The sequence below is a fragment of the Grampus griseus genome (assembly GCF_964374135.1).
Source record: "Grampus griseus genome assembly, chromosome: 5".
Lineage (NCBI taxonomy): Eukaryota > Metazoa > Chordata > Mammalia > Artiodactyla > Delphinidae > Grampus > Grampus griseus.
This window is the reverse complement of record NC_138998.1, coordinates 140,582,814-140,610,072: the sequence shown is the minus strand read 5'-3', so window position 1 is coordinate 140,610,072 and position 27,259 is coordinate 140,582,814. Positions and strand designations below refer to the sequence as shown.

Genomic DNA, 27,259 nt, shown 5'->3' with positions numbered 1-27,259 from the left:
GACTCTGCCCGCTTGTTTCAGCTCGTGCTGCAAACCAGCATTCTTTCCAGGGCCTGTTTAGTGCCACGTTTTTCACATTTTTGTGCTTTTTGCTGGTGATTTTGCTTTTTAAATGGCCCCAAGCACAGCGGGAAGGGCTGTCTAGTGTCCTAAGTGCAGGAAGGCTGGGACGTGCCTCCCCGGAGAAAACACATGTGTCAGATGAGCTTCGTTACAGGAGTGAGTTATGGGGCTGCTGGCGTGGGCTCAGTGTGAGAGAATCAACATCATGTATGAAATGAGCTGTCTAGTCACCAGAGAGGCTCATTGACTGATGAAAATGTAGTGACCAGAGGCTCGCAGGACCCTGACCCTGTATTTTTCCCCTTTGGAGCAATGGTTCAGATTTCACTAATTCTGGGTTCACAGCGAGTTGGTGCAGTGTAGCTACTGCACATGACGAGCAATGGCTGTTTTCCTCCTGGTTTGTAGTCTCTCTGGGGATCGTCCTCTTACCCCGATGGTGGAGAGATGGCTGCGGTCTCTGAGCCTACGAGCCGACATGGGGGACACGACCTTCTCTTGGCTTGTGTCCACCTGGAATGGAAAGACTCCCTGGGAGTCGCCTTGATCCACGGAGAGGTTTTAGGAACGGACGCGAGGCCGTGCCCTGATCTCACCCGTGGAAACGGCTGAGGTTCGCGCAGCTGCCGCTTCAGGCATTTTTCGGGTTCGCCACTTGGCCGCTGGGGTTTGAGAATCAGTAGCTACTCTCCAGCCCTGCGAGTTCCTCAGTGTGTTGACTCTCTGCCTTTCATCCCGCTTACAAACCAGAGAATTATTTTCTGAGCTCATCTTTTTGTATAATGTCTTTCCAACAGCAACTAAACCCACACACGCTAAAATCCAATTTCCAACCGTGTCCCCTAGAGCTATGGTGTCCTAAGGTGGAGGACCTGCTTCCCACGGGTCACAGGTGACAGTTTTACTAAATGAGTGACCAAGCCCACCAGGAATGACCCTCTTCTCGCCTCTGATGATGGTCTCTGCACGGCCCTCCTGCCAGCCCCTCAGCTGTGTAGGTTTCGCAGCGGGGACCCCGCCCCTGGGCCTGTCAGGGGCTCTGCTCACATCTAAGCCAGGCTCGCAGAGCAGCCAGCATCTCAACGTCACCAGCCACAAGGGCAGAGGGAAAACTCTGGAGGGTCACACTCGGGCAGTTAAATGCTTCAGCCCAGAAGGGACACGTGTCACCCCTCTCACAACATGTTGGCCGAACAGGCAGGGGGCTGGCATCACAATGGCTGCGTGTGCTTGGAAGGGGCGAGAATATTTGGCAGAAAATGCGAGTGACTGCCGCAGAGGACTAAAGAAGCAGGAGGACTTTTAGGGACTCCAGGGGAACAGACGCATTACAAGCCTGCTTGATGTAGTTTCAGGGCCGGGAGGATGAGCCCTGCGGGCGGGCTTGCCAGGGTGGTCAGGGTGAGCACACACGGTTTCATGGTCCAGCCCCTGCTCCGGGTCGTGCTGGCCGCACACAGGGTGGTGTCTGAGCTGTGGTGACTCAGCTCTCGGGGTTGGGTAAACCCTGGCACACACCCGGCCATATACCTGAAAGCCCTTTGGGGGTCCCTCCACGGGTCCTAGCTCAGGGAACAGGCCTGAAGTTTTTCTTTTCTTTTTTATTTTTTTGGGTTATGCGGGCCTCTCACTGCTGTGGCCTCTCCTGTTGCGGAGCACAGGCTCCAGACGCGCAGGCTCAGCGGCCATGGCTCATGGGCCCAGCCGCTCCACGGCACGTGGGATCTTCCCGGATTGGGGCATGAACCCGCGTCCCCTGCATCGGCAGGCGGACTCTCAACCACTGCGCCACCAGGGAAGCCCAGGCCTGAAGTTTTGTTCCCACGTGACTCGGGAACCCTAGAAGTACTGAGCCACCACTGTTCCTCACGCTGCGTTTGCTTTGGTGGAGAGAGAGCTGATCTTCCCTGGAGGATGTCGTTTAACACCATCGATGGTTTGCTGAGTTGCAACAAGTCCTGCAGTGGTTCACGGTCCCATCAAATCCCGCCCCCAGGCCCCTCTGAGTCACGGGTACTTGGACGGTTTCCTGGCATTTCATATGATTTGGAGGCATGATTTATCATTTCCCCTACTTGGTATTCTAGAGACACTCATTTCTCATTTCATGCTGCAGTTTCTAAAAATGAACTTAGTGGTATCTTGAGTTTCTTACTCATTTCTCTTCCTTTTCAACCCCAGGCGATGGGATTTATGAAATCTTGTGGCCGAGGAGGTAAGTGGAGGACCTAGTTACTTGGCACGTGTGTCGTCACCCTTCTGCTTTGGTCCAGGTGGCACATGTGTGGTCACCTGCAGAGGTGACACCACCACGTCGGTGGGGCTCGCTCCTTGCCCTTGGGGTCAGGTCACCAGCAGGACCCGTGTCCCCAGGGCTCCCAGCTCTGAATCTTGCGGACGTGCTGTGGGAAGTTGCTCAGGCTCTCGGGCTGTCAGTGACTGTCTGGACAGTGGAGATCAGCGTCTGGTCTTTGCTCCTACAGAAGAGAGCTGAGCAAATGGCTGGTGAAGCCAGTGAAGGTGTTTGCGTGCAATGATATGATTCCAGATTTTACCTAAAGATACGTAACATTATAAGAGGAAAATGAAAGTGCACAGGTGGAAACAGGAAACGTGCCGGGATGGCTGTTGAGGCCGGGGACGGGAGTGAGGAGCTTATTACGTTATCTTGTCCATTTCATGTGGACATGAAAATTCCCTTAATAAGAAGTATTAAAAAAAAAGACCATAAAACAAAATCACAAGGATTTTGCTGGTTTGCTCCAGCCTCTCTGGGGAAGGACAGACGGACGGTGAGCTGCGGGCAGAAACGTGGATGCTAACCTGGCTCAGGGAGCTTTGAGCAGTCAACCTGTCTAGACCTCGGCCCTTCGTTATTTTATTAAACGAAGGGGAAGACGGGGCCTCACGAGTGTTGGGAGGAGGGGGTGGTGACAACGTGATGGAGCTTCCCGCCCCCCCCCCACAGCGGTGGAGCTGAGCTTGACAAGGTCGGTGCCTCCCCGGCCCCATCCCCCTGCCTCCCAGGCCCCCCTCCGCCCCCCTCCCGCGGCTGCACTGGGCTCAACCCCTCCCCACCGCCTGCAGGTCCAACTTTCCCCTTGCCAGGCTGGCCATCTGACACCTGCCCTTCGGTTTCCTGTACCACATTAAATGTGACAGCAAAGCAAAGGGACCCTCTGAAAACCCAGCCCCTGAGGGAAGGCTGGGGGCTTGGCTGGGGGCCCAGGGAGCCCCTGCAGAGGAGCCCCCCGGGGACGTGGCCGTACTTCCACAGGTCCTTCTGTGCCTCAGCGCAGGGAGGCCCTCTGGTGGCAGCAACAGATCTGGGTTCTATTAAATCAGAACAAAAGAAAACACACAACAGGGGTCCTGGCCTTTCAGACCCTCAGGCCTGCAGGTCCCGTGAGCCCTCCAGCCCCTTGGCTGGGGGGAGCCCCTGGTGGTCTGTCAGTGGCCGGGACCCCTGGAGCGTGGGCGGTCCCACGGGTTGGGAGGCATGCGTCACGGTAGCCGGAAGGAGCGCTGTAAAGACAAGGGCGTCTCCAGGGGTACTGGCCATCAGAGGTCTGCTGGACTCGGCATTTATAAGGGACGGTGGGCAAAGCTCAGACCAGCGGCCGGCAGGCCTGGGCTGGTCTCCACTGGGCCTCTCTTTGGGTCTCAGCGTCCTCCACCGTCAAGTGGCGTCTGTCAGCTCCGAGCTTGTGACTTGCGCCCACATCGAGCCTCTGCTGCGCTTCACCCAGCTCGGCTTTCCTTCTGCCCCTCCGTCTCTAACCCCTGTCTCCTGATCGCCAGCCGCCCAGCTTGGCCCACCTCCCCCCACGTCAGCCCCCACTTCCGCCACCACAGCCTCAGCCTTGCTGTGGCCGGGATAGGCAGACCTCCCAAGTCTCTGCTCTGAGGCCCGCTGACCACCTCCTCTGCCCGTCCGGACCGTGCAGCACTGTCCTTCCATCAGGTCCTCAGTCCCCCTACCACCCGCCCCTTCTCCCACCGGGGATCTCGTCCCCCTTCCCCGCCTCCCCCTGCACCTCCCTCCCTCCCTCCTTCCCTGGCCCTGCCAGTCCTGGTTAAGGCAGCGCCCACTGTGCACGGTGCCCGCTGACCGTCCTGCCAGCTTGCCCGGGTCCCTGGACGGCTCACTCCATCCCGTCACTGAGTCCTCTGCTCAACTACCCCTTCCTCAAAGACGACCACCCGACGTAAAATAACCTCTTCCCTCCTGTCCCCTCGCACTGGTTTAGTTTCTCCTAGAACTGGCCCCCCGACGCGGCACTGCTGGTCTGTCTGCTGCTCTGGTCTATGTCCCACAGAATCAACCCCACGAGGCAGGGGCTGCACTCACCCTGCCTGTCGCTGGTTTTCTCCAGCACCGGGAGACACGTGTGTTGGATGAAAGAATGACACCAGTCTACCAATCGGGTTTGAAGTCATGACTCCAGGCACCCGAGAGGTGTCTTCACAGGTGTGGCTTCCCGGCCGGGGGTTCTGAACGCAGCGCTTGTGCAGTTGGTGACATCTGATGTCCCTGAGGGTGTGGCAGGGTCCTAGGCTCCACAGCCCTGCTGCCGCTGCTGCAGCCCCTGGGAGAACGTGCTGAAACACAGCTGGCCCGGGAGACCACAACCCACAACAGTGGTCTTTACTTTCTCTCTAGTGTTACCCCTACTTTTAAAATTAACTTTATTACTTGTTCTGATTATAAAAATAAGACATGTCCCCTTAAAACCTGAAGACAAGAGAGGAAGACATTGTACGGGTCAGGGTTCCAACAGACACACAGAACCAGTAGGGGACTACACATGCACACCCACACACGACACACACACGGACACACACCAGCCAAGCGGAAAACCAACCATCAGAGACGGGGACCAGCTCCAGGAGGTACTCTGCCGGGCAGAAAGAAAGAGGCCAGCAGCCCAACAGGAAAACGGGCAAAAGCTCTCAAGAGGCCAGCGCAGGTGCCTGGGGGCCGCCGACACACGACAGGAAACACACCCTCACTCGCTGCAGTACAGGAAACCTGGTAAGGTCAGAATAATGTTGACTTTGAAGGGCAGGGAGGCCCGGGGCCCTCTCCAGGGTAGGGGTAACCCTCCACCTTTTGCCCTGGATCCCTGCTACATGGCTGTGAAGTTACAATCATTGATCACTTGTACATGAAGGGGTGAGGGGCTCCCCTGGAACGGGGCTGGTTCTCGCTTAGGGGGTAGAGGGAAGGCAGTACTGGCCTCAGCCTTTTGGGGTCAGACACTTTTGTGGAGAGGATGCTGTAGCCCTTGTCCTCTGGAGCAAGACACCTGCTTCTCCTGCGGCCCCCAAAGCACCCGGCTTTTCTGGTGCAAATGCAACCCATGCAGGGACCTCAGTCACATGGACTATGACACACAAAGATATGTTTTGGCCAGGGTTATCTGTTTTTGGTTGTAGGTTTAGTTTGACTCAAAGTAGTAAAAATAGTCTAAATCGATCTATTTTAAACACTGGTGGACCCGTGCACACTTAACACGCATGTGTGATGTGTTCCGGCCGGACAGTAAGCCATTTGGTGGTGTTGGGAAATCATCAATAAGTAAAACCAATGGGAAGAGGAGAGGAAATGGTGTTTAGGACACAGGTACCCAGACATCCGACTGAAAAGGAAAGGGGGGACGAGCCCATCAAAAGGGGCAAACCTCTAGCAGCCTGCCCGCCTTCTGAGCTGCGGGACACGGCCCGGCTCTGCCCGCGGGGTACCCCCTGCAATGGCTCAGCGGGGCCAGGACCCTCCGTCAAGATGTCACAAGGTCCCCATTTGGCTTGCAGTGAGTTTGGAGGTGACGCCCCTGCCTTGTCACGGAAGCATCTCAGCTGGGATGGTGACTCACCAGTTTCAGGGTCGGGCTTTGTGTGGGTCTAGGGTGCCAGCTCCTGTGCTTTATTTGGGGTGTGGGGGAGTCCGGCTCCTGGCATGGAACCCCGTCCCTGTGGCGGTGTCACTGCCCTCAGGGCCCCGCTCCCATGGGCCTTGGTAAAGTGGCCCCAGTCAGTTAGCGCCCTCGGCAGGGGCCAGGTGGGAACAGGGCGGGGATGGGGACACCTAACCACGCTTCCTTAGAAGCATATCAGGAAGGCTGAGCCTTCAGGGGACAGTGACACCAGGCTGAGTGGTGAAAGGGTGACTTGAAAGGAACTGACTGGCTCAGCTGGAGAGGTAGGCCAGCCCAGCACCTGGAAGGACTGAGACAGGCTGGGGTTCGGGACCCTTTGCTGCAGGGCTTGCACCTGGACAAACGTCTTCTCAAGCAACAAAATACAAAGAAAGTATAAGGGACTAAAAATAACTGCGTGTATGCACAGCTGGGGCAAATTAATGACAGCAAGATATAAAAAGACCAAAACCCAAGTGCCACTTCTGCAGAGCCAAGAGCAAAGGCGGGGCACTGCGCTTGCCCCCTGCACACACCACTGCACAGGCCCCCTGCACACACCACTGCGCATGCCCCCTGCACACACCACTGCGCAGGCCCCCTGCACACACCACTGCACAGGCCCCCTGCACACACCACTGCGCGTGGCCCCTGCGCACACCACTGCGCGTGCCCCCTGCACACACCACTGCACAGGCCCCCTGCATACACCACTGCACAGACCCCCTGCACACACCACTGCACGTGGCCCCTGCACACACCACTGTGCGTGCCCCCTGCACACACCACTGCACAGGCCCCCTGCACACACCACTGCACAGGCCCCCTGCACACACCACTGCACGTGGCCCCTGCACACACCACTGCGCGTGCCCCCTGCACACACCACTGCACAGGCCCCCTGCACACACCACTGCACGTGTCCCCTGCACACACCACTGCGCGTGCCCCCTGCACACACCACTGCACAGGCCCCCTGCACACACCACTGCACAGGCCCCCTGCAAACACCACTGCGCGTGCCCCCTGCACACACCACTGCACGTGTCCCCTGCACACACCACTGCACAGGCCCCCTGCACACACCACTGCACAGGCCCCCTGCACACACCACTGCGCGTGCCCCCTGCACACACCACTGCGCGTGGCCCCTGCACACACCACTGCGCGTGCCCCCTGCACACACCACTGCACAGGCCCCCTGCACACACCACTGCACAGGCCCCCTGCACACACCACTGTGCGTGTCCCCTGCACACACCACTGCGCGTGCCCCCTGCACACACCACTGCACAGGCCCCCTGCACACACCACTGCGCGTGCCCCCTGCACACACCACTGCATGTGTCCCCTGCACACACCACTGTGCGTGCCCCCTGCACACACCACTGTGCGTGCCCCCTGCACACACCACTGCACGTGTCCCCTGCACACACCACTGCGCGTGCCCCCTGCACACACCACTGCACAGGCCCCCTGCACACACCACTGCACGTGTCCCCTGCACACACCACTGCACAGGCCCCCTGCACACACCACTGCGCAGGCCCCCTGCACACACCACTGCACACACCACTGCACGTGTCCCCTGCACACACCACTGCACAGGCCCCCTGCACACACCACTGCACACACCACTGCACGTGTCCCCTGCACACACCACTGCACAGGCCCCCTGCACACACCACTGCACAGGCCCCCTGCACACACCACTGCACAGGCCCCCTGCACACACCACCACCTAAGGGGTGGGCAGACCACCTAAGCTGCCCTTCCGGCCTGACCCCTGGACACACCCCTCCCCTCACCCCATGTAAGGAACAGCTCACCCCCCCCTCGGGGAGCAGGCAAGCAAGGGAACCTGGGGTTTGCTGCCGATCCCGCCTGCTGCAGCAGGGGCCCCAGGAAAGCCCTGCCTGAATTTCTCGTCTGGCCTCTGATCAACTTCTATTGGTTAAGGAGGCCATGAACCCTGATCGGTAACAGGATGAGCCCAGAACCCGTGTCCGTTCCTGGGGTGGGGGGTGGGGGGTGGGACATTTCAGACACCCTACAGGAGGACGCCCACAGGCCACCCTAACCGAACGGGCTGCACGACGTGCAGGGACCGCACAGTGGCAGGGAGAGCACGCGAGCCCCCTCCTGCTGACTCTGGCCCCGGGCTCCCCGTCTGGCCTGCAGGTCCTGTCTAAGCCTGGGTGGGGCCGCGGCGTCGCCATGATGGCTTCACGGGCTACGGCCGCCGCAGCCACGGGGCCTGTGCTTGGGTTTACTGCTCTGCCGTTGCTGTGTTGAGTCCTGCAGGGTGTTCTCTCTGGATCTGTGGTTTGTAGTGAAGTCCGGCGGGGCAGTGTTAAGGGGCTGTAGGACTGGATCCTCAGTGGTCCCGTGATCCTGTCTCCTACCGCCCCTCCCCAGGGAAGAGGGAAAACGTTTCATATTCTAGTACTTTGAACAGCACTTTCTTCTGACTTTTGAACAAGGGGCCCATGTGTTCGTTTGACACTGGGCTCTGGTTGGAGAAACAGACGCCTGCAGCCCGGCCAGTGAGCAGAGGAGCTGCCGGCACTCCCCAGCCTGGTAGACCTGGGGCGCCCCGGAAGCCAGGCTGACGCTCCTTGGGGACACTCCACGTGACGCACAGTGTGGGTCACTCACAGCAGCCCCTGCACCCCCACAGCCAGCCTCCAAGCCATCCACCCTGGAGCCCCCATCCCCGGGATGGGGGGGCAGCCACGCAGCTCCCTGCCCTGCAAGCTTCCCTCCTATTCCGGGTGTGTCTGGTGGGTCACTGGTTACATGTCACGATAAGATGAGCAGATTTCGAAAACAAATGGATGGTTACTGAAGGGGAAACGTGGGCTGCGGGGCGGGGGGGAGGGATGAATTAGGAGTTTGGGATTCACATACACACACGACTATATATAAAATAGACAGCCAACAAGATCCTACTGTAGAGCACAGGGAACTCTACTCAATATTCTGTAATGACCCATATGGGAAAAGAACCTGAAGAAGAATGAACGTATGTGCCTGTATAACTGAATCGCTTTGCTGTACACCTGCAACTAACGCACTGTTGTAAATCAACTCTACTCCAATAAAACTTTTTAAAAAGGCTGAGCAGAGAGGGGAGTCAGCGTTCACAAACTCCTACAGCAACGCGGCAGAGTGCTTGCATGTGTATTGAATCCAATGATAAAAAGTTATGACATATTCTTTTTCCAGTTCATTTTTTCCAATAATTTATTCTTATTGGATTTTACAAGCTGGTGATCGGAGGGGGCTCTTTATCATGGCGAGTTTCTAGGACCAGTTTCTCTTTCATTTGTGATTGGAGGGCTGTAGCCCCGCCCCTGGCTCCTTCACTGCCCCTGTCGCAAGCTTGCATTTCAATCATCCTGGGCATTTTTTATGGATTGGAATAGGAAAATCTTACTGACATATACATTCAAGAAGGGCAGAGTTACATTTCCATATGAATACGAGCACGTAGGCACCACGGCTGGCTACTTGCAGAAGGATATTATCCCAGCTACTGCGCGGAATGAAACGATGATGTATTTTTATACTGAAACCGTATACTTTTTTCCTTAAAAGTCAGGATGAAATCTTCCATTCACGGATAGAGAAGGCTTCAGCCAAGCTGCTTTAGAAAATAGCCGTGTGCGAGCCTCCTTTCCTAAAGGGGTCCACTCTCCCCTCCAAGGGCGTTGTTTGCTGTCCCTTTGCAGGCTCAGGACGGCCGCCCCTCTTCCTCTGTGGGTTGTGGAAGATTTTCTTCTAATACCTTAGTGCCCTGGGTTGGGAAAAACAACGATCGCCTCCTAAAAAGCTTTCTGTTGCTGAACCACAACAGAGGGTAGCTATTCTTCGGGGAAGGTGCAAAATTGAATTGGGTCAACTCAAGACCTCACCTGGGCATCTGAGCAGCTCAGGCCCCAGACAGAACTGTGCTCTCAGGCGGGAGCTCTGAGTCTTTTCCTGCCCTTGTTGATGCCATTTAGTAACGAAAAAAGGACAGAGGCTGTATGGTAGCAAGGGGGCCGCAGCCTGCAGGGCACAGACAAACTCAGGCCACCACGATCCCTGGAGGCCGGGCGAGAAGGATGCTTACAGCCAAGGGCAGGGAGGGAGAATGAGGACGTGTGGGCCAGAGGCAGAGGATGAAACACAGGATGCCGGAGGGACAGAAGGATGAGGCTGAGTGAACCGTGTGTGCGAAACCGTATGGAATCCACTTAGCGTCGATGGAAATTTTACCTTTAGTAGGAGGAAGCTTTCTAAGTGTGTAAGTAACTGCGGTTAACAAAAAAAGCAAGCTCCCTGTGAGGACCAGTGTGCTCAGAAGGGCCCTCACCTCGCCTGCCCGCCACTGGAGAGCGGGGACAACAAGACGGCCGTGGTCTACGGCCAGACCCTGACCACGGCCCCAGGGACAGCCTGCCTTTCAGTGCACAGGTGTTAACACTCGGCACCCTGTCTGACAAAGACGTGTGTCACCTTAGAAGATGCCTGTTCTGAGAAGGACGTCTGAAAGCCTGCCCTGAACTGTGCAGTTTTCAAGTGCAGCCCTGCTCCTGCCGGTGTGACATTTCATGGTCAAGGACAAACCTTGGGGTGTTCCTTGCATCACATGATTTACAAAACATCCAGCCGCTGGGTTTGCTGGGGCCTGGGCACGACCTTCTGTGTAGACTGGGGACTTGTCCACAAGCAGGTGACCCCCTCTCTGCTGGAAACGGTCTCTGCTTCCAGCTGCAAAACCACGGACTGTGTCCGACCCTGAGAAAAGCAAGAGCGCGCAGCTCTATTTGGAAGTTTTCTGTTTTGAATGTAATGGAGACGTGAGCAGAAACAACCGACATTCTGCCTGAGTTGGTTTTTCTTTTAAACGTTTTATTTCAAAGGTCAACAGCCGAGAGGCAACACCCGAGGAAACAAGTCGTTAGAGAACCATCGGAGCTTGTCTGAATCAACGACAAGATGCCACGTATGTTCCCCAAGCTTCTGTAACACGTCACCCATTTCAGCAAATAAATCCGCTCCAGTGCTGTGTCACCGAGGACAGGCCCAGGTCTGCGCGTGGCGTCATGGGGGGAGACACAGGGCTGGGCTGGGGGCCCGGCCTCGCCGCGTCCTCCCCGCGACCCCACCCGGGGCCAGTGGCTTCGGGGCCCTTGGGGCTCCGGTGACGGCAACCCCCGGGGTTCCGGGGCGGCCGTCTGTCCTCCAGTCTGTCCACAGGCTTTGACGGCTTCACCGCAGTCCACCCTGGACCGTTTCCGGGTGGGTGCAGAGCAGGGGGAAGTGCTGGGGACATCTTTTGGGTGACATGATGGGTCTGAGCTCTGTCTTGGTTTTGATGCAGGTGTCAGCTCTGTCCTTGCAGAGGTGTCTCTGCGGTCCGCACCCCGACTGCCTGCAGCATCCTGACTGTCCCCCGGCACGTTCCTGCCATCTGAGCTCCACCCACTTGGACGTCCCGCGCTGAAATACCTGAGAGAGACCGAGGCTCCCCTGGGCGCTGCACACCAGTCCCGGCCGCTGCCACTCAGGATGCAGAGGGGCCACCCGGCGCCCCGAGGTGCCAGCTCGTGGGGTTCGGCGGGCGGCAGCCAGCACCGCCCACGAGCTGCTCCACCACTGCCGGGGAGCTCCACGGCCCGGCCGACACAGTACCAGGATTTCTCAAAGTGGCTTGTGTGTCTTTCCCAGGTGAATGTGCAAAAGGCAAGGGTAAATCACTCTTTTCAACACAGGATCCTTTATTTGAACTCTTCCTTGAAAGACAGTTTGTGAAGGACTGGCCCAGCCTCCCTCCACGGGACTCGAGGGGTCAGTGCTCCTTAAACCTGCAAGAGGAGGGTGAAACAGCAGCTGGTCTCCCAGCCTGCAGCGCTCAATTCACGCCCAAAGCGCAGAGCCTGGAGCTTCTCCCTTCCTGTCCCGAGGCCTTGGGGACAGAAAAGGGGAGAGGACACAGGAAGCGGGAGCAGAGCCAGGCTGAGCCTGGGAGCTGCTACGTTTGTCTGAAAGCTGCAGCCCAAAGAGCAGAAAAGAGGCGAATTTCCCGCACATTGTTCCCCTCCATTTTGAGGAGAGGTTGCCGGGATCGCACCCACACCAGGTATTGATTAGGAAAGGAAAAATGAGCGTGAATGAGGCGTGCAGTGCCAGGGACCACGGGTGAGCTGTGGTCTTTTAGGAGAAGCAGGTGTGGCGGCAGACAGGCGGGCTGGCGCTCAGAGGCTGAGGGGCGCAGGGGGCAGGGCGCACTTACAGAACTTGGTTTCCCGTCGCCGACCCCGGGCAGCTCAGCTCCTTGTGTATGAGGCGGAGCAGGAACTGCACCCAGAGCAAAGACAAGGCCACGGTTACTGCTGGGAGACCCTGCGGGTGGTGCCCTGCTGGCAGCGGGAAGGTGCCCGAGCAGCCCCGCCCCCCGGGAGCCCAACCCAGCGGGCGCTCAAGTTCACCGTGTCTGCGGCTCTCCCGTGGGGCGCGGGGGACCAGCTGCCCACGGAGGGGCCTCTTCCTCAGAACGTAAAGAACTTAAAAGCCTCAAGCAGAGCGGTGGGAGTGCCCCGCACAGCTGCCCACGGGCCGGGTCCCAGGGCAGGGCTGCTGGGCACCGAGTCCCGTGTGTCACTGTGGAGGCCGTGCTCCTGGGAATAACGCCCTTAGGACAGATTCCAGCCAGAAGGATGTCTGTTTAAAATGAAACCAGTCCAGTCATAAAGTGTCCAAATGGGAAGAAGACAGAGAGTGAGGACAAGGTGACCCATGGTCACGGTGACACTGGGGGAGGCCAGGGTAATGGAGGAGGCGAGGGTCCGCAGCCAGCAGCACCAGAGGCTGCCCGGCCACCCTTGGAGCAGCCCTGTCTCACGGGATAGCTTCTGCGAGAGCCCCGGCCCTGCCGCCTCAGGGCCTGCTGGTCGCCCCACCAACTTCTCAGACGTGACAAAAGCGGCCGTCTGTGTGCACTGCCCAGCAGGGAGAGGGCCTCTTGGCCCCAGAGCCCGCCCAGGTGGCTGCAGCCCCGTGTGACGGGGGTCAGAGGGAGAGGGGAAGGCCCGGGGCTCGGAGAGCAGGGCCCCAGGCGTGATCACAGCCAGACAGTCCGCAGGCCCCCAGAGTCACCTGCCGGGTTTGTGGAGGTCCAGCCTCAGATGTGGAAGGTGGTGAAACTGGCCTACAGACCCCAGAAGAGAAGAGGCATGTCTGGGTTTTTTTTGTTTTTTTTTTTTGCGGTACGCGGGCCTCTCACTGCTGTGGCCCCTCCCGTTGTGGAGCACAGGCTCCGGACGCGCAGGCTCAGCGGCCATGGCTCACGGGCCCAGCCGCTCTGCGGCATGTGGTATCTTCCCGGACCGGTGCACGAACCCGCGTCCCCTGCATCGGCAGGCGGACTCTCAACCACTGCGCCACCAGGGAAGCCCGTGTCTGGTCTTTAAGGCCGAAAAGACTGTCCTCAGTGGAACCACCGAGCCGCCTGCTGGCTGTCCTCGCTCTCTCTCCTGCAGCGATTTTGGCTGGAGTCTCTCATCTAACCTAGCCGGTGCCGCGGGCTCGCAGTTATTGTTTGCCTGTTACGTGTTTTCCCTTTCGTCCTTTCTGACATTTCAGGTGTGTTTCCTGTAAGCAACTGGAGTCGGGGTTTCCAAGCCAGTCTGCCGTCCGCTGGTGACCGCAGACCCGCTGGGATCCTCTCCCACACCCCTCACTCCCAGCTCTTTTCTCTTCAACGACTGCTTCGACCTCAGGTTCTCCAGTTTCTTCCTCTGGGACTCCTGCTGGACGGTGCCGGGCCGTCTCCTCTGAGCCTCCAATCTCTATCTGCTCCCTAGTATTTTCCATCTTCCCCTTTCTGGGCTCATTCTGGATGATTTCCTTATACCTGTATGTCACCAGCTCCGTCTGTTTTAGTTCTTGTTCTTTGCACGTGAATTCAGTTCCTTCTTTGCCATCTTTAGTCATTTTTTTTCATCTTTTTTAAACTGGAGTCTGGTTGATTTACAGTGTAGTGCCAATCTCTGCTGTACAGCAAAGTGACTCAGTTATGCACATAGAGACAATCTTTTTTCATATTCTTTTCCATTACGGTTTATCCCTGCAGGTTGGATCTAGTTCCCTGTGCGCTACAGTAGGTCCTTGTTGCTTATCCATCCTCTGTATAATCGTTTGCGTCTGCTGACCCCGAACTCCCGACCCTTCCCTCCCCCACTTCCCCTCCCCCTTGGCCTCCAGAGTCTGTTCTCTATGTCTGCGAGTTTGTTTCTGTTTTGCAGATGGTTCATTTGTGTCATATTTTAGATTCCACATACAGGTGACATCATATGGTATTTGCCTTTCCCTTTCTGACTTACTTCACTCAGTATGATCATCTTAGTAATGTTACAAGTGTTTATTTTGACGGTTTATGCGATAACCCTTTTACCTGCCGTTTGGGGGTCTGTTTGTTGTGCCTGTCACTGCATCACAGCGGGCCGTTCCCTACTGTTTCCTGATTTGGGAGTGTGAGCTCATCTGCAGCTGGGTGTTAGAGGCCCCACGCGGTGGGGGGTGAACTCTGTTCCTCGCACATGGTTTGGGATTTGCTTCTGCCGAAGAACCAGGTACATCACCACCCTAGAACCAACTTAATTTTTTGTAGGTGTTACATATTTACATAATGCTAAGTTAAAAAATGGAAGGTTACTGTAAGCAGGTCCATGGCTAAAAGTTCTCAGGGCAGACTTGCCCCCAGTCTGGCGTGTGGGCTGAGACGGCACACATCCTGGCTGTCTTCTGTACCAGTGTGCAAACGTGCATGCTTTCACCACACGCAGGGACCCCCGACGGTCCGGCCTTGACGAGGGGTCTCCACTTCCAGCTCCGCACCCTGGGCCAGCCCAGCACCGCGCCTTAGTCCCAGGGCTGTGGGAGGGGAGGCATAACCACCCAGCCCCTCAATTCCTGAGACCGACGACTCACCCTGGCTGCTCCAGCATCAGCCTGGGTACTTATTTTAGTTATCTTTACATTCTGGGGTCCTGGGGATAGCCTTTCCTCTCTTACGAGTTTAGCTGTGCTTTAAAAGGAAGTTTAGTGTATTTATTACCTGGTATTTCTGAAATTGAAGTGTTTTCAGCCTTAAACAGCCATAACGATGGAAGTGTCACTGCTACTTGGCGGAAATGATCTGGGGACTTAATTGAAGAGCTGCTTTTAACACGTAACAGGTTCATAAGTTGAGAGTCGGTATTTGATTCTGTATGAAATGGGGGGAGCTGTGTCTTAGGGCTTCCGGGAATGAAAACATAAAGGTTTCATTTAATTGATGGAGTTGATATTTCCAAGATCCTCAACTCATTTGTAATGGGATCAACATTCGGTTTTCCGGGTGATGCGAGAGGAGACGGTGGCTTCAGGTCTGGGCCCCTGCGCGGGGTGACCAGTCGGGGAGGCGCGGTGGCCACTCTTGCAGGTGGCCGCTGCAGGGCTGTGCCGTCGGGACCGGCCTTCTCCATCCTGGGGAAAGCCTCCGACCGTCGCATGCAGGAGGGGACAGACGCGGGGCGCAGAGACCGCAGTGCTCAGTGCTGCATGGGCGGCCCCGGCTCCTGTTCTGAACTCTAGAACAGTTTGGGTGCGGGAACCAGCTGCTTCCCCAGTGCGGCCGGCTGGGGGCAGGAGGGGTGTGGGAGCAGTCACGGCACCGGGTAGGAGGCCAGCTAAGGGCACCGTCCCCTTTAACCCCCACAGTAAATCCCGCCCCTGGTGCCGTTATTCTGCCCACTGCACAGGCGGGTGCTTCGGAGCAGAGGGGCTCAAGAACCCGCCTGAGGCCCACACCAGCCCCCTCTCGGCCTCTTTCCCAACCTGCTGGAAACCACCCGCTGCTGCTTCAGACATCTGTTTAAACCAGAGAAAGGGCCTAGGACCACGAACATTTAGGGGTCTGTCACCGGCCCAAACTCTGCCAAGAGCCGCAGGAGTCCGCAGGAAAAAGTGCCCCCGGTGTGTGGCTGACAGCCGCAGAGACACTCGTGAAAGCTGCCTGGCTGGAAAGCAAGATGACTCACCACTAAGGCACAGGCGTCTGCAAACACCAGCATGTAGAACACGTTGCTCCACCCCGATGGGGAGAGGAGCCCGGCCAGCAGTGGGCCCAGCGCTGCTCCTGGAACGAGGCAAAGGGACACGCGTGGTGCTGTGTGCAGAAAACTCTGGAACGTGACTACCCAAAACACCCAGGCCCAGTAAATACACAGGAAGGTGCTCGACACCTTACTCCTAACTTAAAAAAGCACGTTAAGGGGACTTCCCTGGCGGTCCAGTGGTTAAGACGTCAAGCTTCCACTTCAGGAAGTGGGTTCGATCCCTGGTTGGGGAACTAAGATCCCGCAAGCCACGGAGCATGACCCCAAAAAAGAAAAACCACATTAAACACTAAAATCTCACTCTCACCTGTCAGACTGATCAGGGGTAAAAAAAGCCTGGTACTTGTACTGGTGAAGGCAGGTTTGGTCCAAGCTGTTTTTGGAGGCAAATCTAAAAATGTGTCCTCACTTTACAATATCCATTCTTTTGACCCAACAAGCCCATTAAAAAATTATTATAAAGCAGTCAGAACCTAATGCACAACCTTAGACATTCTTATGCTATGAAAATATTTGTTTAAATATGAATAAGGTTCGTAGATGTTAATACTGTATCGCTGTTAACGTCCTGATTCTGATCATTGTACTGTGGCTATACCAGGAATTCCTGGTTTGGGGGGAATACACGCTGAATACATAGCTGTTGGTAAAAGGGGCAGCATGTCTGCGATTTACTCTTAAGTGGTTTGGGAAAAAACGTGCACGTGTATATTCATAAGTATACACTCGTGTGTATGCATATGTGCCCGTGTGTGGGTGTGTACGCACAGAGACAGAGAAAAGAGAGAGGGAGGGAGGGAGAGGGAATGATAAAGCAAATGTGATTTCTTTGTACTATTTTTGAAACCTTTTTGTAAGTCTCAAATTATGTCAAAATAATTTTTAAAAAAATGATAAAACAAAAGAAAGCAAATATTCCTCAAAATATCCAGAAATATCTGTTTAAGAATGTTTGTTGCAGCAGTTGTTTATTTTCCTAAGAGAGACTGGAATAAGTTTTGAAACGTGTGGAGGATGGCTCAGTGGCTCGGAACTGGCAGAAGCGTGGAGAATTCCCACCAAGTTCCTGACTGAGCTTTAACCTCTGAGAGAGAGGTTGATGAGGGTCTTTCCTACGTCAGACGTGCTAGTGTTAAGTGTTCACAAAGGGCGCTTACTACTTTTATAATCGGAGAAGCCATTGTGTTTTTTGAAAGTCACAGAAGGACTCCAGGTCAACGTGCATTGTTCACACGTGTTTCTGTCTTCCCTCCCGAGCACCCCAGGATGAACCATAACTGAGTTAAAAAAAATGAAAACCCACAAGGAGACGGGTGGATGAGAGAAGGCACTGCTTTTGAGGATGGGATTTAAAGGGCGTGACTGGCATGGTTCTCCTTGCTCACGAGAAGGGGCCGGGGACTCCCAGCTCAGAGCCAGACTGCCCAAGTGCACGAGGCAGGGCCAGAGGGTCGGTAGGAGAACACGGGATCTGCCTGAGACTCTTCTATAATGAACGGTTAGATACGACCCTCCGGCCCCTCTGATCCCAGGTTTCTCCCCTCAGCATCACTACTCAGTGATTCCCCCCCCCAACACCCCAGGAGAGCAGAAGCTTAACCTTGCCTCCCAGTGGCAAGAATGCTGGCCGTGAGGTCACACCCCTGTGGGTCCTGGGGGGGCGCGTCTCCTCCTCCAGACCCCAGTTGGACCCCAAAGACCAGCAGTTGACATGCGCCCCGTGCAGAAAGGGCTGCTGACGAGTTCTTAGTGGCTCCGTCTTAAATATGAATATATGATGGGATGGCCAAGGTTCACCCGTGTAGAGGAAAAAGCCTCAACGTGAAAGCAGACAAGCCGGGAGGAGGGGGAATCTGGAGGAAATAAAGAAACCGTGGAGAAGAACATTCCCCGGAAAATGTCATACCCTCGGAGAACTAACAGAAACAGGAGCTGAATCGTGCGAAACTCCCACTTTTGTGTCTGAAAACCATCCAGCTTCAGCAATTTCACAGCATTCAATGTCACAACACCGCATCCAAGAAGAACAGGACGCACTGAAAGGGCAGGGTGACGCCAATGAATGTAACACGGTGATGCCTGAAATTAAAGGTTCAGCACGCAAGTTGGGAAGGAAAGCCGAGGACATCTCGGAGAAAGCAGAGGAGAACAAAGACATCGTCAGGCAAAAGGAAAAAAGAAAATTGAAGGACGAATCCAGAAAGTGAAACATCCGACTAATGGGTTTTCTAGGAAGACAAGAACAGGAGAGGAGACTTGTCAAAGAGGAAACACAGCACACTTTCCCAGGGATGCAGGGCATGTGTTTCCAGGCTGGGTGGGCCCCAGGTGCCCAGGGCATGGGGGATGCAAAGAGGCTGCAGAGGTAAAGTGAGCCTGGGGTCCTCCAAGAGGAAAGACCAGAGGTCAGAGGTGGAGGCCTGGGCTGAGGGTGACAACGGGCTTCTCTGTGGTGACAGCGGGAGCTAGAAGACACTAGAATTCTGGAGAAAAAGGACTCTCGGCTAGAATTCTATACCCAAGGGAGAGAACTGAACCCAGACCCCACAGACTCCCGAGCCCTCAAATCTGCCTCCTGCAAACGATTCCTCGGAAGCTACTAGGAGATGTTTTCCACCAAAGAGGAGAAGTAAACGCGATGTCTAGGAAACAGGGGTCCACCGTGGCCAAGACATGAACGGGGCTTGCAGGAGGGCAGTACAAGCAGCTCTGGGATGAGAGCCGTGTCCTAGGCAGAGCACAGGAGTCACGTGGCTGCAGGGCCCCTCACAGGCTGCCGGCCACACTGGAGAGGAAGGAACAGCCGAGACAGAAAAGTAAACAAAAGGGAAAACAGGACGTTTGTTACTTTTGGGAAAACGAAAAACGTGCATATTAAGGGTGTAATAGTTAAAGTTTATTTCTGGGCTCAAGAGTGAGCGATGTCAAGCAGTCAGGATGGCTGGGGAGGATGAGAGGAGGGGCTGTGGGGAGCAGGGGCCCCAGCTTCCTCACCAGGAGGACAGCAGAGAAGGTGATGGATCAAGGGACGTGTGACTGTGCATGTGGGGAAGACGGGACAGAATGGTCGAAAGCGATGGCTTCTAGAAAGAGGGGGCGGAGGGGGCGTGGGCAGGGGACTGCCACTTTGCATTATAATACGTTTCTAAGACTACTATCTGGTTTCTAAAGTAACACTGTGTGTTACTTTGAGAAACTAAAAATTAACTTGAAGAAATTCAGGGCTCTATTTAATCGCCCTGCATAAACATAAAGAAACGGCCAGCCTTGCAGCCCACCGGGATGCAGTTCTCAACCCTGTGAACGCACCAAACACGTGAACTGGTGTCCCTGCAACCGTCTGGCTCTGGTGAATTGAGAGAAGGCACCAGCTTGTTCACAATTAGTCGAGCTCTGTCTCCGTTGGAACCAACATTTACAACATTTAATAAACACATCAGGGTAAACGCCCTTGTGAGCAGAACTTCTGCTGGGACAGTGTGCATCTCTGCCTGAGCCTGGCTTTGCTTCCATCTACTTGGGCAGCACTTAAGCAGAGAAACAGTGGGGGAGAGACACAGTGGTGGACGTGCCTGCCTGCCGTTTCCATGGCGACCACCTCCTCTGTCCCGGTGCACTGGGGTTGCCAGAGCCCGTGGAGTCCGAGGCTCAGCCAGACCCAGGATGCAGGACCTGCAGCGAGTGCAGAGGCCGGGGATGGTCTGAGTTAGCCTCTGCCCTCCTTCTGTGAGGGGTGACAGGTGTCCAGAGCTGGGCTTTGGTTCCTCCTGCAGCTCAGAGCCTGCCCCCGATTAGACACGCAGAGCCTCTACCCTGGGCCAAGAACTTCTGCTTCCCTCTTGTTTTGAGAAGATCAAGAAAAATGTGTTCTTTAGGCTACTTCATAATTTCCTTCTTTTTAACCCCCCATCTTCTGCTTTAAAATGCAGTCAGGGCTGCCGGCCAAGCTCCCAATTTGCTTTCAGAAAAGGGTGTCACAGTGGGCGCTGGACTGACTCAGACAGAGGCCTCTGTGGACAGGAGGTAGAGAGGACGCAGCCGGGTCACACAGCCCCTCAGAGCCGTGCTCAGCCCAGGGGTCTCCCGACAGCGCATCTTCCAGGCTGTGGGAAACTTCTCAGGGGCCGTGTGAGCACGGGGGGGCGTGCTGGCAGACCGCGGACACCCGTCACACGGCACGGCCCCCTGCCCGACCTCCCTAACCCCAGCCCTGTACCCCGGCTCCCAGGAGGCGCCCCTGAGGGGATGTTCTCACCGAGAACATCAGGGTGGTGAGACCAGTATCACAGTGCGGCCCTGTCCCAGTGAGCCGTGCAGGCTGAGGCCTCTGCTACCCGGCCCCTCATCTTCGAACCCGACAGCCTGGATGGGAGACCGCCCGGCCCACCTGCGCTCTCCCGTCTTAGAGCCACCGGGCAATTCCTTCCTCACCCACTTACTGAGTGCCTGCTCCATCCCAGGCACCGTCCCGGGGCTCAGAGTACAACCGAGAACGAAACAAACTCCTGTCCTCCTGGGGCTTCCATTCAGGTGCAGGGAGAGAGGACAGTACAGAGCAGACAGGTGGACGGTGCTCCAGAGGAGGGCGGGCCAGCGGGGAGAGGCCCTGAGCCTGGGCAGGGAGGGGTCCTCACGCCCCAGACAGGGTGGACCGAGGAGGGCCCAGTATTGGGTGGAACTGTGCTTACAGAGCCGCTTTTGTCCGGCAAGCGCTTGGTTTACTGCTACAAGGGTGTTCCAGACCCCCCAGGGCCCCGCCCCACCTGGCCTGCCCCCTCTCTCAGTGTCCCCCTACTCCAGGGGCCTGGGGCAGCAGGTGACACATCCGCAACAGCCAGCGGGGCCACTCCAGCCCACCTCCCAGCTCCAGTCCCCGTGTCTCCAGAAAGGGGCCCTCACCGACGCAGCAGCCCGGGGCAGGCAGCTCTGGGGGCTTGGCGGGAGGGGTCCCGGTCTGTGTGCTCCTCCCAAGAGGCTCAACAAGGTCATGGACGTTGCTGTCAGCCTTCTGACTCACGGGTCAGGACAGGCTTGCTGTTGACCAGCTCCCAGCGGCCCAGCTCAGAGCCGTGAGTTGCTCCTTTTTCCCTCTGGAATACGCTACTGCATTCTCTCCAAGATCCTTAACGGGGCTGGTAACACTCGGAGTCTTGTGCGCCACGAGACCCACCAGTTCACCTGTCATTTATATTGACATAAGATCCTATCTCCCTTGAAACGACTGTGAGAAACACTCAGTGGCCCAGAGGCCCGTGGGCCATAGTCTGCCCACCACCGGCTTGGAAGGAAACCTGGGTCCACCTCCTTTCAGACCGAGGAAACCTGGTTTTGCCAGCCACGCGCGCAGGTCTCCTCTGGAACCATCCGACCAAAGAGGATAGGCAGGGCCAGCCGCCTGTTTGCTCTGGGTTTGCACGCGCTTTTGATCTGCTCACAGTTTAAGGCCAGCTGATCCTGACATCACCAAGGCAGCTGGAATCCTGGGCGGCTGTTAACTAGGATGTGACCATGTGTCTCCCCTAGGGCCACAGTGATGGGCTAAAAGCATCCACGTACCTACAGACCCAGTTCCGTCAATGATGGCGGTCACGGTGGCCAGGGCGTGGGAGTTTCCCTTCAGACTTTTATGAGTCCCCTAGAAGAGAGGGAGACACAAATGTGAGACACGTCCCAGCAACAGCAGAGGCAGAAATAAACCTACACCTCCTCTATGACAATTCACCCAAATCCCTTTGCAAAGCAAAACGGGTATTTCCATCAGAAAATTTAAGTTCTCTTCCATCCCAATCTCACCTTGGAAAAAGATGCAAAGTTTCAAGTGCTTTCAATAGTAAGAACGCATCAGAAATACTTGTCCAAATATATTCTAGTTTGAAAAAGGTCTTAGAATTCTCTTCAGTAAGCAAATCTTTCCTCGGCACTATCACCGAGGCACCGTATCGGCCAGCGTGGAAAATGAAAAGATGAATATGGTGTTCGTCCGGTCCCTAAGCTGTACCAGTGCTAACGCCTGCGTCCGCGAGTCTGCCTGGGGCTTTCTGTGCCGTGGCTGAGACGCCTCTGCAGCGTCTAATTAGTGGCAAGTGCCCGGGGACGGGTAACAGGGCAGGACCCAAGAAACCAACGGAGGGGGCACAAGTCCTACATGAAAAACCACCAGGACCTCTGGTTTTCAGAAAGCACACGTACAGGCTTGGGGGGAAAAAAATCACAAACTGAGGACAATAAAAGGAAAAAATAAAGCAGGAAAAATAGCGCCTGGAAGCCTAAAACTGTACAAATAAACCAAAGCTTGTAAAATACAAGTGCTTGTGTGTGTGCGCAGACATCTACAGCGTAAAATAAAGCGCACACACACACACACGCACACGCACACACACACGCACACACACGACGAGTTAATCCCCCAGGATCCACGTCTTCCGGAATCTGTGAAAGTCCCTCCTCCGCCTCTAACTCCATGAGGGCAAACACGCTGCTGGGCCGGTGTACACCCTTCCCGAATTCTCTGTGCTCACACAGACAGGAGCCTGGACACGCTTTGTAAAGGCAGTTTTAGGAGCCGTCTGTCAACGAGAGGGTGGGCCAGAGCCCTCGTGGGGACGAGGAAGAGAAAAGCACCCCCTCCTTCCTCTTCTGCTCCCCTGTCAGGACACGACTTCTGGTTCTGCCTGGAAGCAAAGAGCCTGGGATGCTGACGACAGTGCGTGAGGGCAGGCTGGTGGCTCTATGAGGGCCGAGGGCCAGGCAGACGCACCGCCCGCGGCCCTGAGAGAAGGGGACGTGGGAGCAGGTGTGGGGACTGCAGAGACATGGGCTTGCTGTGGTTTCTAAACGGGAGAGTGAGCTGGAGGCTGGTGGCTTCTGGGTCTGATGCAGAAAGGGCTTGAGAGACGCCGAAGTGAAGAGGGGGCCACTGGAGCTGGCAGGAAAGTTCAAGGGCACTTGGGAGCTGGCTGGGGGAGGGGACGCAGGACCACATGGCTGAGACGCCCGGCCGCCCTGCCCACAAGTCTGTAAACCACTTCTGGGGAAATGCTCGCGATTTTAAATACGCTTTTAATTTTAGAATAGTCTTAGAGTCACGGAAAATTTGCAAAGAGAGAGCAGATTGTGGCACACCCTGCTGCCACTTTCCCGTGTTAACACCTTACGCCTTTCGGCTGTGTTCACCGTGACGAGTGGCCCACTACCGATGCAGTACTCGTGAAAACCTACACTGGATTCAGACCCCCTGGGCTTTTACCTCGTGTCTAATTTAATCTCTCTCTGTCCCAGGATCCCACCCAGGACACTGAATAACATTTAGTCCTTGTGTCTCCTGGGGCTCCTCGTGGCTGTGACAGCTTCTCAGACTTTATTTCTGGGACTTTCCTCGTTTCTTGTGATTGGATGGGGTGTGGGTTCTGGGAGGGGGACCACGGGCGTGAAGGGCCGCGCCCATCACCGCTTACCCGGCATCCGTGCACCAACATGACGCATCCCTGCTGGTGTTGATGGTGACCCCTGGTGGAGGTGTGGCTGTCAGGTTTCTCCCCTGAGAAGTTACTCTATTTCCCCCTCCCCACGCTGCCCTCTGTGGGAGGACATCCCTGTGCACAGCCTGCACCGTAGGAAAGGGGAGGTGTTCTCCCTCCCCCAGGGCAGAGGACCTGCATAAACCCTTCTGTGCAGGACACCTGCCTCTTCTCTCCCGTTTATTTATGGAAACTACCTTCTAACAGGGGATTTTGTATTTCAGTGCAGTGTGTCCTTCAGATGTCCGCACGTGGCCCCTGCACGAAATTGACTGTCTTTCCTATCAGGTGGATGAGACAGCCCTGCTCTCTCAGGGCCCCTAAGGTCGACAGTCAGATGTTATCTGTAAAAAGCCTCCCTCCAGGGAGAACTGGTCAGGAGCCCCCGTGGATTCCAAGGCCCTGGGTGGCCCTGCCGTGGCACTCACTACCCTGTACTGAAACCATTTCTCTACCATGTTGGCCTACTACCTGGAGCGTGTCCTCCCAGGGCCAGGACCCCACTGGGCTTGTCCCTAAAGTCCTCGAGACCAGCAGGGGGCTGGGCACAGAGGGGGCAGCCGGGGTGGGCGGGGCTCTGGGGCACACGGCCACCAGCCTCCGGGGCTGCCAGGGCAGCTCGGAGGAGCGAGCCAGTTGCTGGCTTCGGACCTCGGGCCTCAGGCCATCTCAGCCCACTTGTTTATGGGACGGGACTGCCATGTCCCCTTATTTGCTTCAGAAGACTCTTGGCATCCTTACTGCTCATCTGCAAAAGAGTGCTTATAGAAACAGACCGTTTTACTAACAGAGACCACTGAGTCATGATGGACGGAGCGGCCGCCCCGGGCAGCACCTGGCCCCGGCTCTGCGCTGAGCTGCCCTCACTCACCAGGTCGGCGGAGACGGCGGTCGTGATCAGTGCGTACGGCCCGCTGACCAGGGCCCCGCTGAGGAGCAGCATGGCTGCGGGAAACAGAAACCGGGAGGGGGGGTTCAGCCAGCAGAACAGGGCCCTGCGGGAGAGCCTCTACCGTCTTAGCTACTCCTAGGTGGGCATCCCGGCATCACACACGGGTCGGGACGCAGGCCTGTGCGGGGAGTGGCCACTGCTGGGGCAAGCGTCACAAACATCTTCCTTCAAACTTGCCCTGAGATGTCTCTAAGTCCAATCACACTTCCCAAAGATCCAAGCGCCGTTCAGAGGACCTGGTCCCCGCCTGCTCAAACGTGATGGGCAGCGGTGTTGTCAAAAGCCAAGAGGAACTGAGAGCCCCGGCACCCGGGCACAGACGTGACGCGGGTGAGCGCCTGGATGCCACCACCAGTCACAGCCTCGTCTGTAGCAGACAGGGCTTCCTCTCTGCACCCACAGCTGCACAGCCCAGCTCCGCATGGGCGGGACCACCGAGCTCATAACCTGTCCCCTGGGCTCACTTTCCCAGACCATCCCCTGGTTCACATTCCTCCGTGTGGAAGCTTCTGGACCGAGGGGTCCCAGGAAACTCCATGGTCTCCTTGAATCAGGAACCTGCCCTGTGGATAACTTTTAACGGGGTCCCTGCCAATCCCCACTGCTGTCACGTGACAACAGAAGAAGTAGTTACTCAGTGTCAGAGCCATAATTTGATAGCGCTCCTTGCAGGAAGTTAAAAATAGCAACTGTGCCCAGGATGGCAGCTGACAGAGCAGCTAAGAGGGGACGGTGCCCCTGGGCTGGTGATGCTGGGGGTGCAGGTCTCCGCAGCCCCACCTGCTGCCTTCCGGGGCACGTGCGGCTTCTCTGAGTGCCTCCTGCACTGGGCACCCAGAGCTTCTCACCGCCCCAAGCCCAGGGGCCTGCACCCTCCCACGCTGGCCCTTAAACCTGAGGCCTCAGGTCTGGGAGCAGAAGTCTCTATGGGCCCCTCCCATCTGCCCCCCCATCCCCCAAAGAGGGACACAGGGACAATTGTAGCTACGTCGCACAAACTGCTTCTTTGTTGATTTTTAAGTTTCATTTCACAAGGCTGTGTGGCCAAAAAAAAAATGTGTGTGAAAGTAAAGAAAGGCCTCATAGACTCACCGATGGTGGCTTCTAGACCCATTTTGCTGATGGCAGAGAATACGTAGAGCTGTGAACGGTGTCAAAACCAGAGAAAGACAAAGGTTTACTACGACTAGCGGAGAGATTCCCCAGGAATGTGCATTTCTGAAGAGTGATTCTCAGGCAGCCAACCAGACCGTGGAAAGCCCTGCAAAGGAAGGCAGGCCACGCCGCCCTGGCAGGCTACCCAGAGACAGGCAGCCAGAGTGCTCGGCCAACTGCCCCCAGGCTTGTCCCAGACACACAGGGTCTGATCACCCTGTGAGCTGGGAACCCAGGGGGGTGGCCCCACTCTGAGCTCCCAGGGGAGGGGCCTGGGTTTGGGGCAGCTCCCCCTGAGCTCCGTGTCCCCTCCCAGGCTGTCTGTCCCGAACACCAGGGCACTGATTGGGGTTGAGGTGATGCCCGTTCCCAGAAACCAGAGCCCTGAGAGGAGGGGGCCCGGGAAGCTGGCGTGTGTGCTGCGGGGAAGACAGAGAAGCTGTTTCCAGAGGCGAGGGTGCCCTGACGAGGTTGGGGGCTGGTCTCACCGTCGGGGCTGCGAGTAGCAGCATGAGGCCGCAGGTGGAGGCCCTCTTCTCCAGTCGATCGGAGATCACACCTGCCAGGATCCCACCTGCAAGGGAGAGGGAGGGTCCTGAGGGGCGTGTGTGGCCAGGGCAGGACCCCGTGGAGAGGAAGCAGGACCCGTGCTGCAGCAGCGGCAAGAAGAGAACGACCTCCTCTCTAGACCCGTTTCCACAGCCCGTGAGCAGGAAGCCGCCTCAGCGCTGCTGACCCGTGACCCGAGGGCACCCAGGTCTAGGGGTCAGCTTTCAGGCTGGCCTCAAAGCCCCTTTGCCTGTGAGGGTCCTGACACCGCCCGTCTGTCGCCCACATGAGGCGTGCCCTGGTCCCCAGGGAGCAACGCTCACGGCCCAGGATGGGGAGGGACCTGCCCTCAGAGGCCTGGCTCGGGGGCCTCCTGGTTGGAAGTCCACTCCAAGAGCGCGCGGGCCGCTGGCGTTCACGCAGCGCTGCGGCGGTGAAGGCTTTAGTCAAAGTAGAACAAAAATGAACTCACCGAAGATCCCGCCCACATCAAACAAGGTGGAGAGCTCCCCGGCCTTCCTGACATCGAGGTGATCTATTAACGTGACAGCAGAGCGTCACCGCAAGCACGTCGCAGCAGCGTGCGAGCTCACACAACGCTCTTTTGTTTCAGAAGCATGATTTAAACCAGGCAGCAATGAGATCCATTATCAGATTAGTGTCAAGGCAGTAAGTACAGAGAAGGAAGAAGGAGTCCGCTCTGTGGGCAGACACACAGAAAAGATGGGAACCGAACACTCTTCACCTAAAGGTGCGGATTCCCCTGGCTCCGTCCAAGCAACACCCAGCCTTTGCTCTGGGTCCCCCTCGGGGCAGCCGTGAAGTCAGACACAGCCCGAAGGCGAGGCAGGGCCTGTGGGGCACCACCTGGGGAAGGGGCTGGCCGCAAGAGCGCCCTGGACACGGACCACAGGACCCCCAGCTTTCAGGCCAGGGGCGGCTGGAACCTTCTCCTCC

At 56.7% G+C, this 27,259-nt stretch overlaps 1 protein-coding gene across 2 annotated transcripts in view; it reads right to left on the bottom strand.

Annotated features, from left to right (window-relative positions):
• Positions 1–10,865: 10,865 nt before the first annotated feature.
• SLC37A1 (solute carrier family 37 member 1) overlaps positions 10,866–27,259 on the bottom strand; it is a gene marked incomplete at its 3' end in the record, with an annotated part of 67,916 nt that continues 51,522 nt past the window's right edge. Inside the window, exons 13-20 of one of the 2 annotated variants that reach the window (XM_082655085.1) lie at positions 26,775–26,837; positions 26,242–26,327; positions 25,691–25,739; positions 24,518–24,591; positions 21,686–21,764; positions 16,052–16,149; positions 12,265–12,329; positions 10,866–11,836 (exon numbers count right to left, since the gene is read on the bottom strand). In XM_082655085.1, the coding sequence (XP_082511211.1) occupies positions 11,821–11,836; positions 12,265–12,329; positions 16,052–16,149; positions 21,686–21,764; positions 24,518–24,591; positions 25,691–25,739; positions 26,242–26,327; positions 26,775–26,837 (530 nt within the window). Of the gene's footprint in view, positions 11,837–12,264; positions 12,330–15,919; positions 16,150–21,685; positions 21,765–24,517; positions 24,592–25,690; positions 25,740–26,241; positions 26,328–26,774; positions 26,838–27,259 lie in introns of those variants that run through there. The other variant, XM_082655084.1, reaches the window with a different exon arrangement.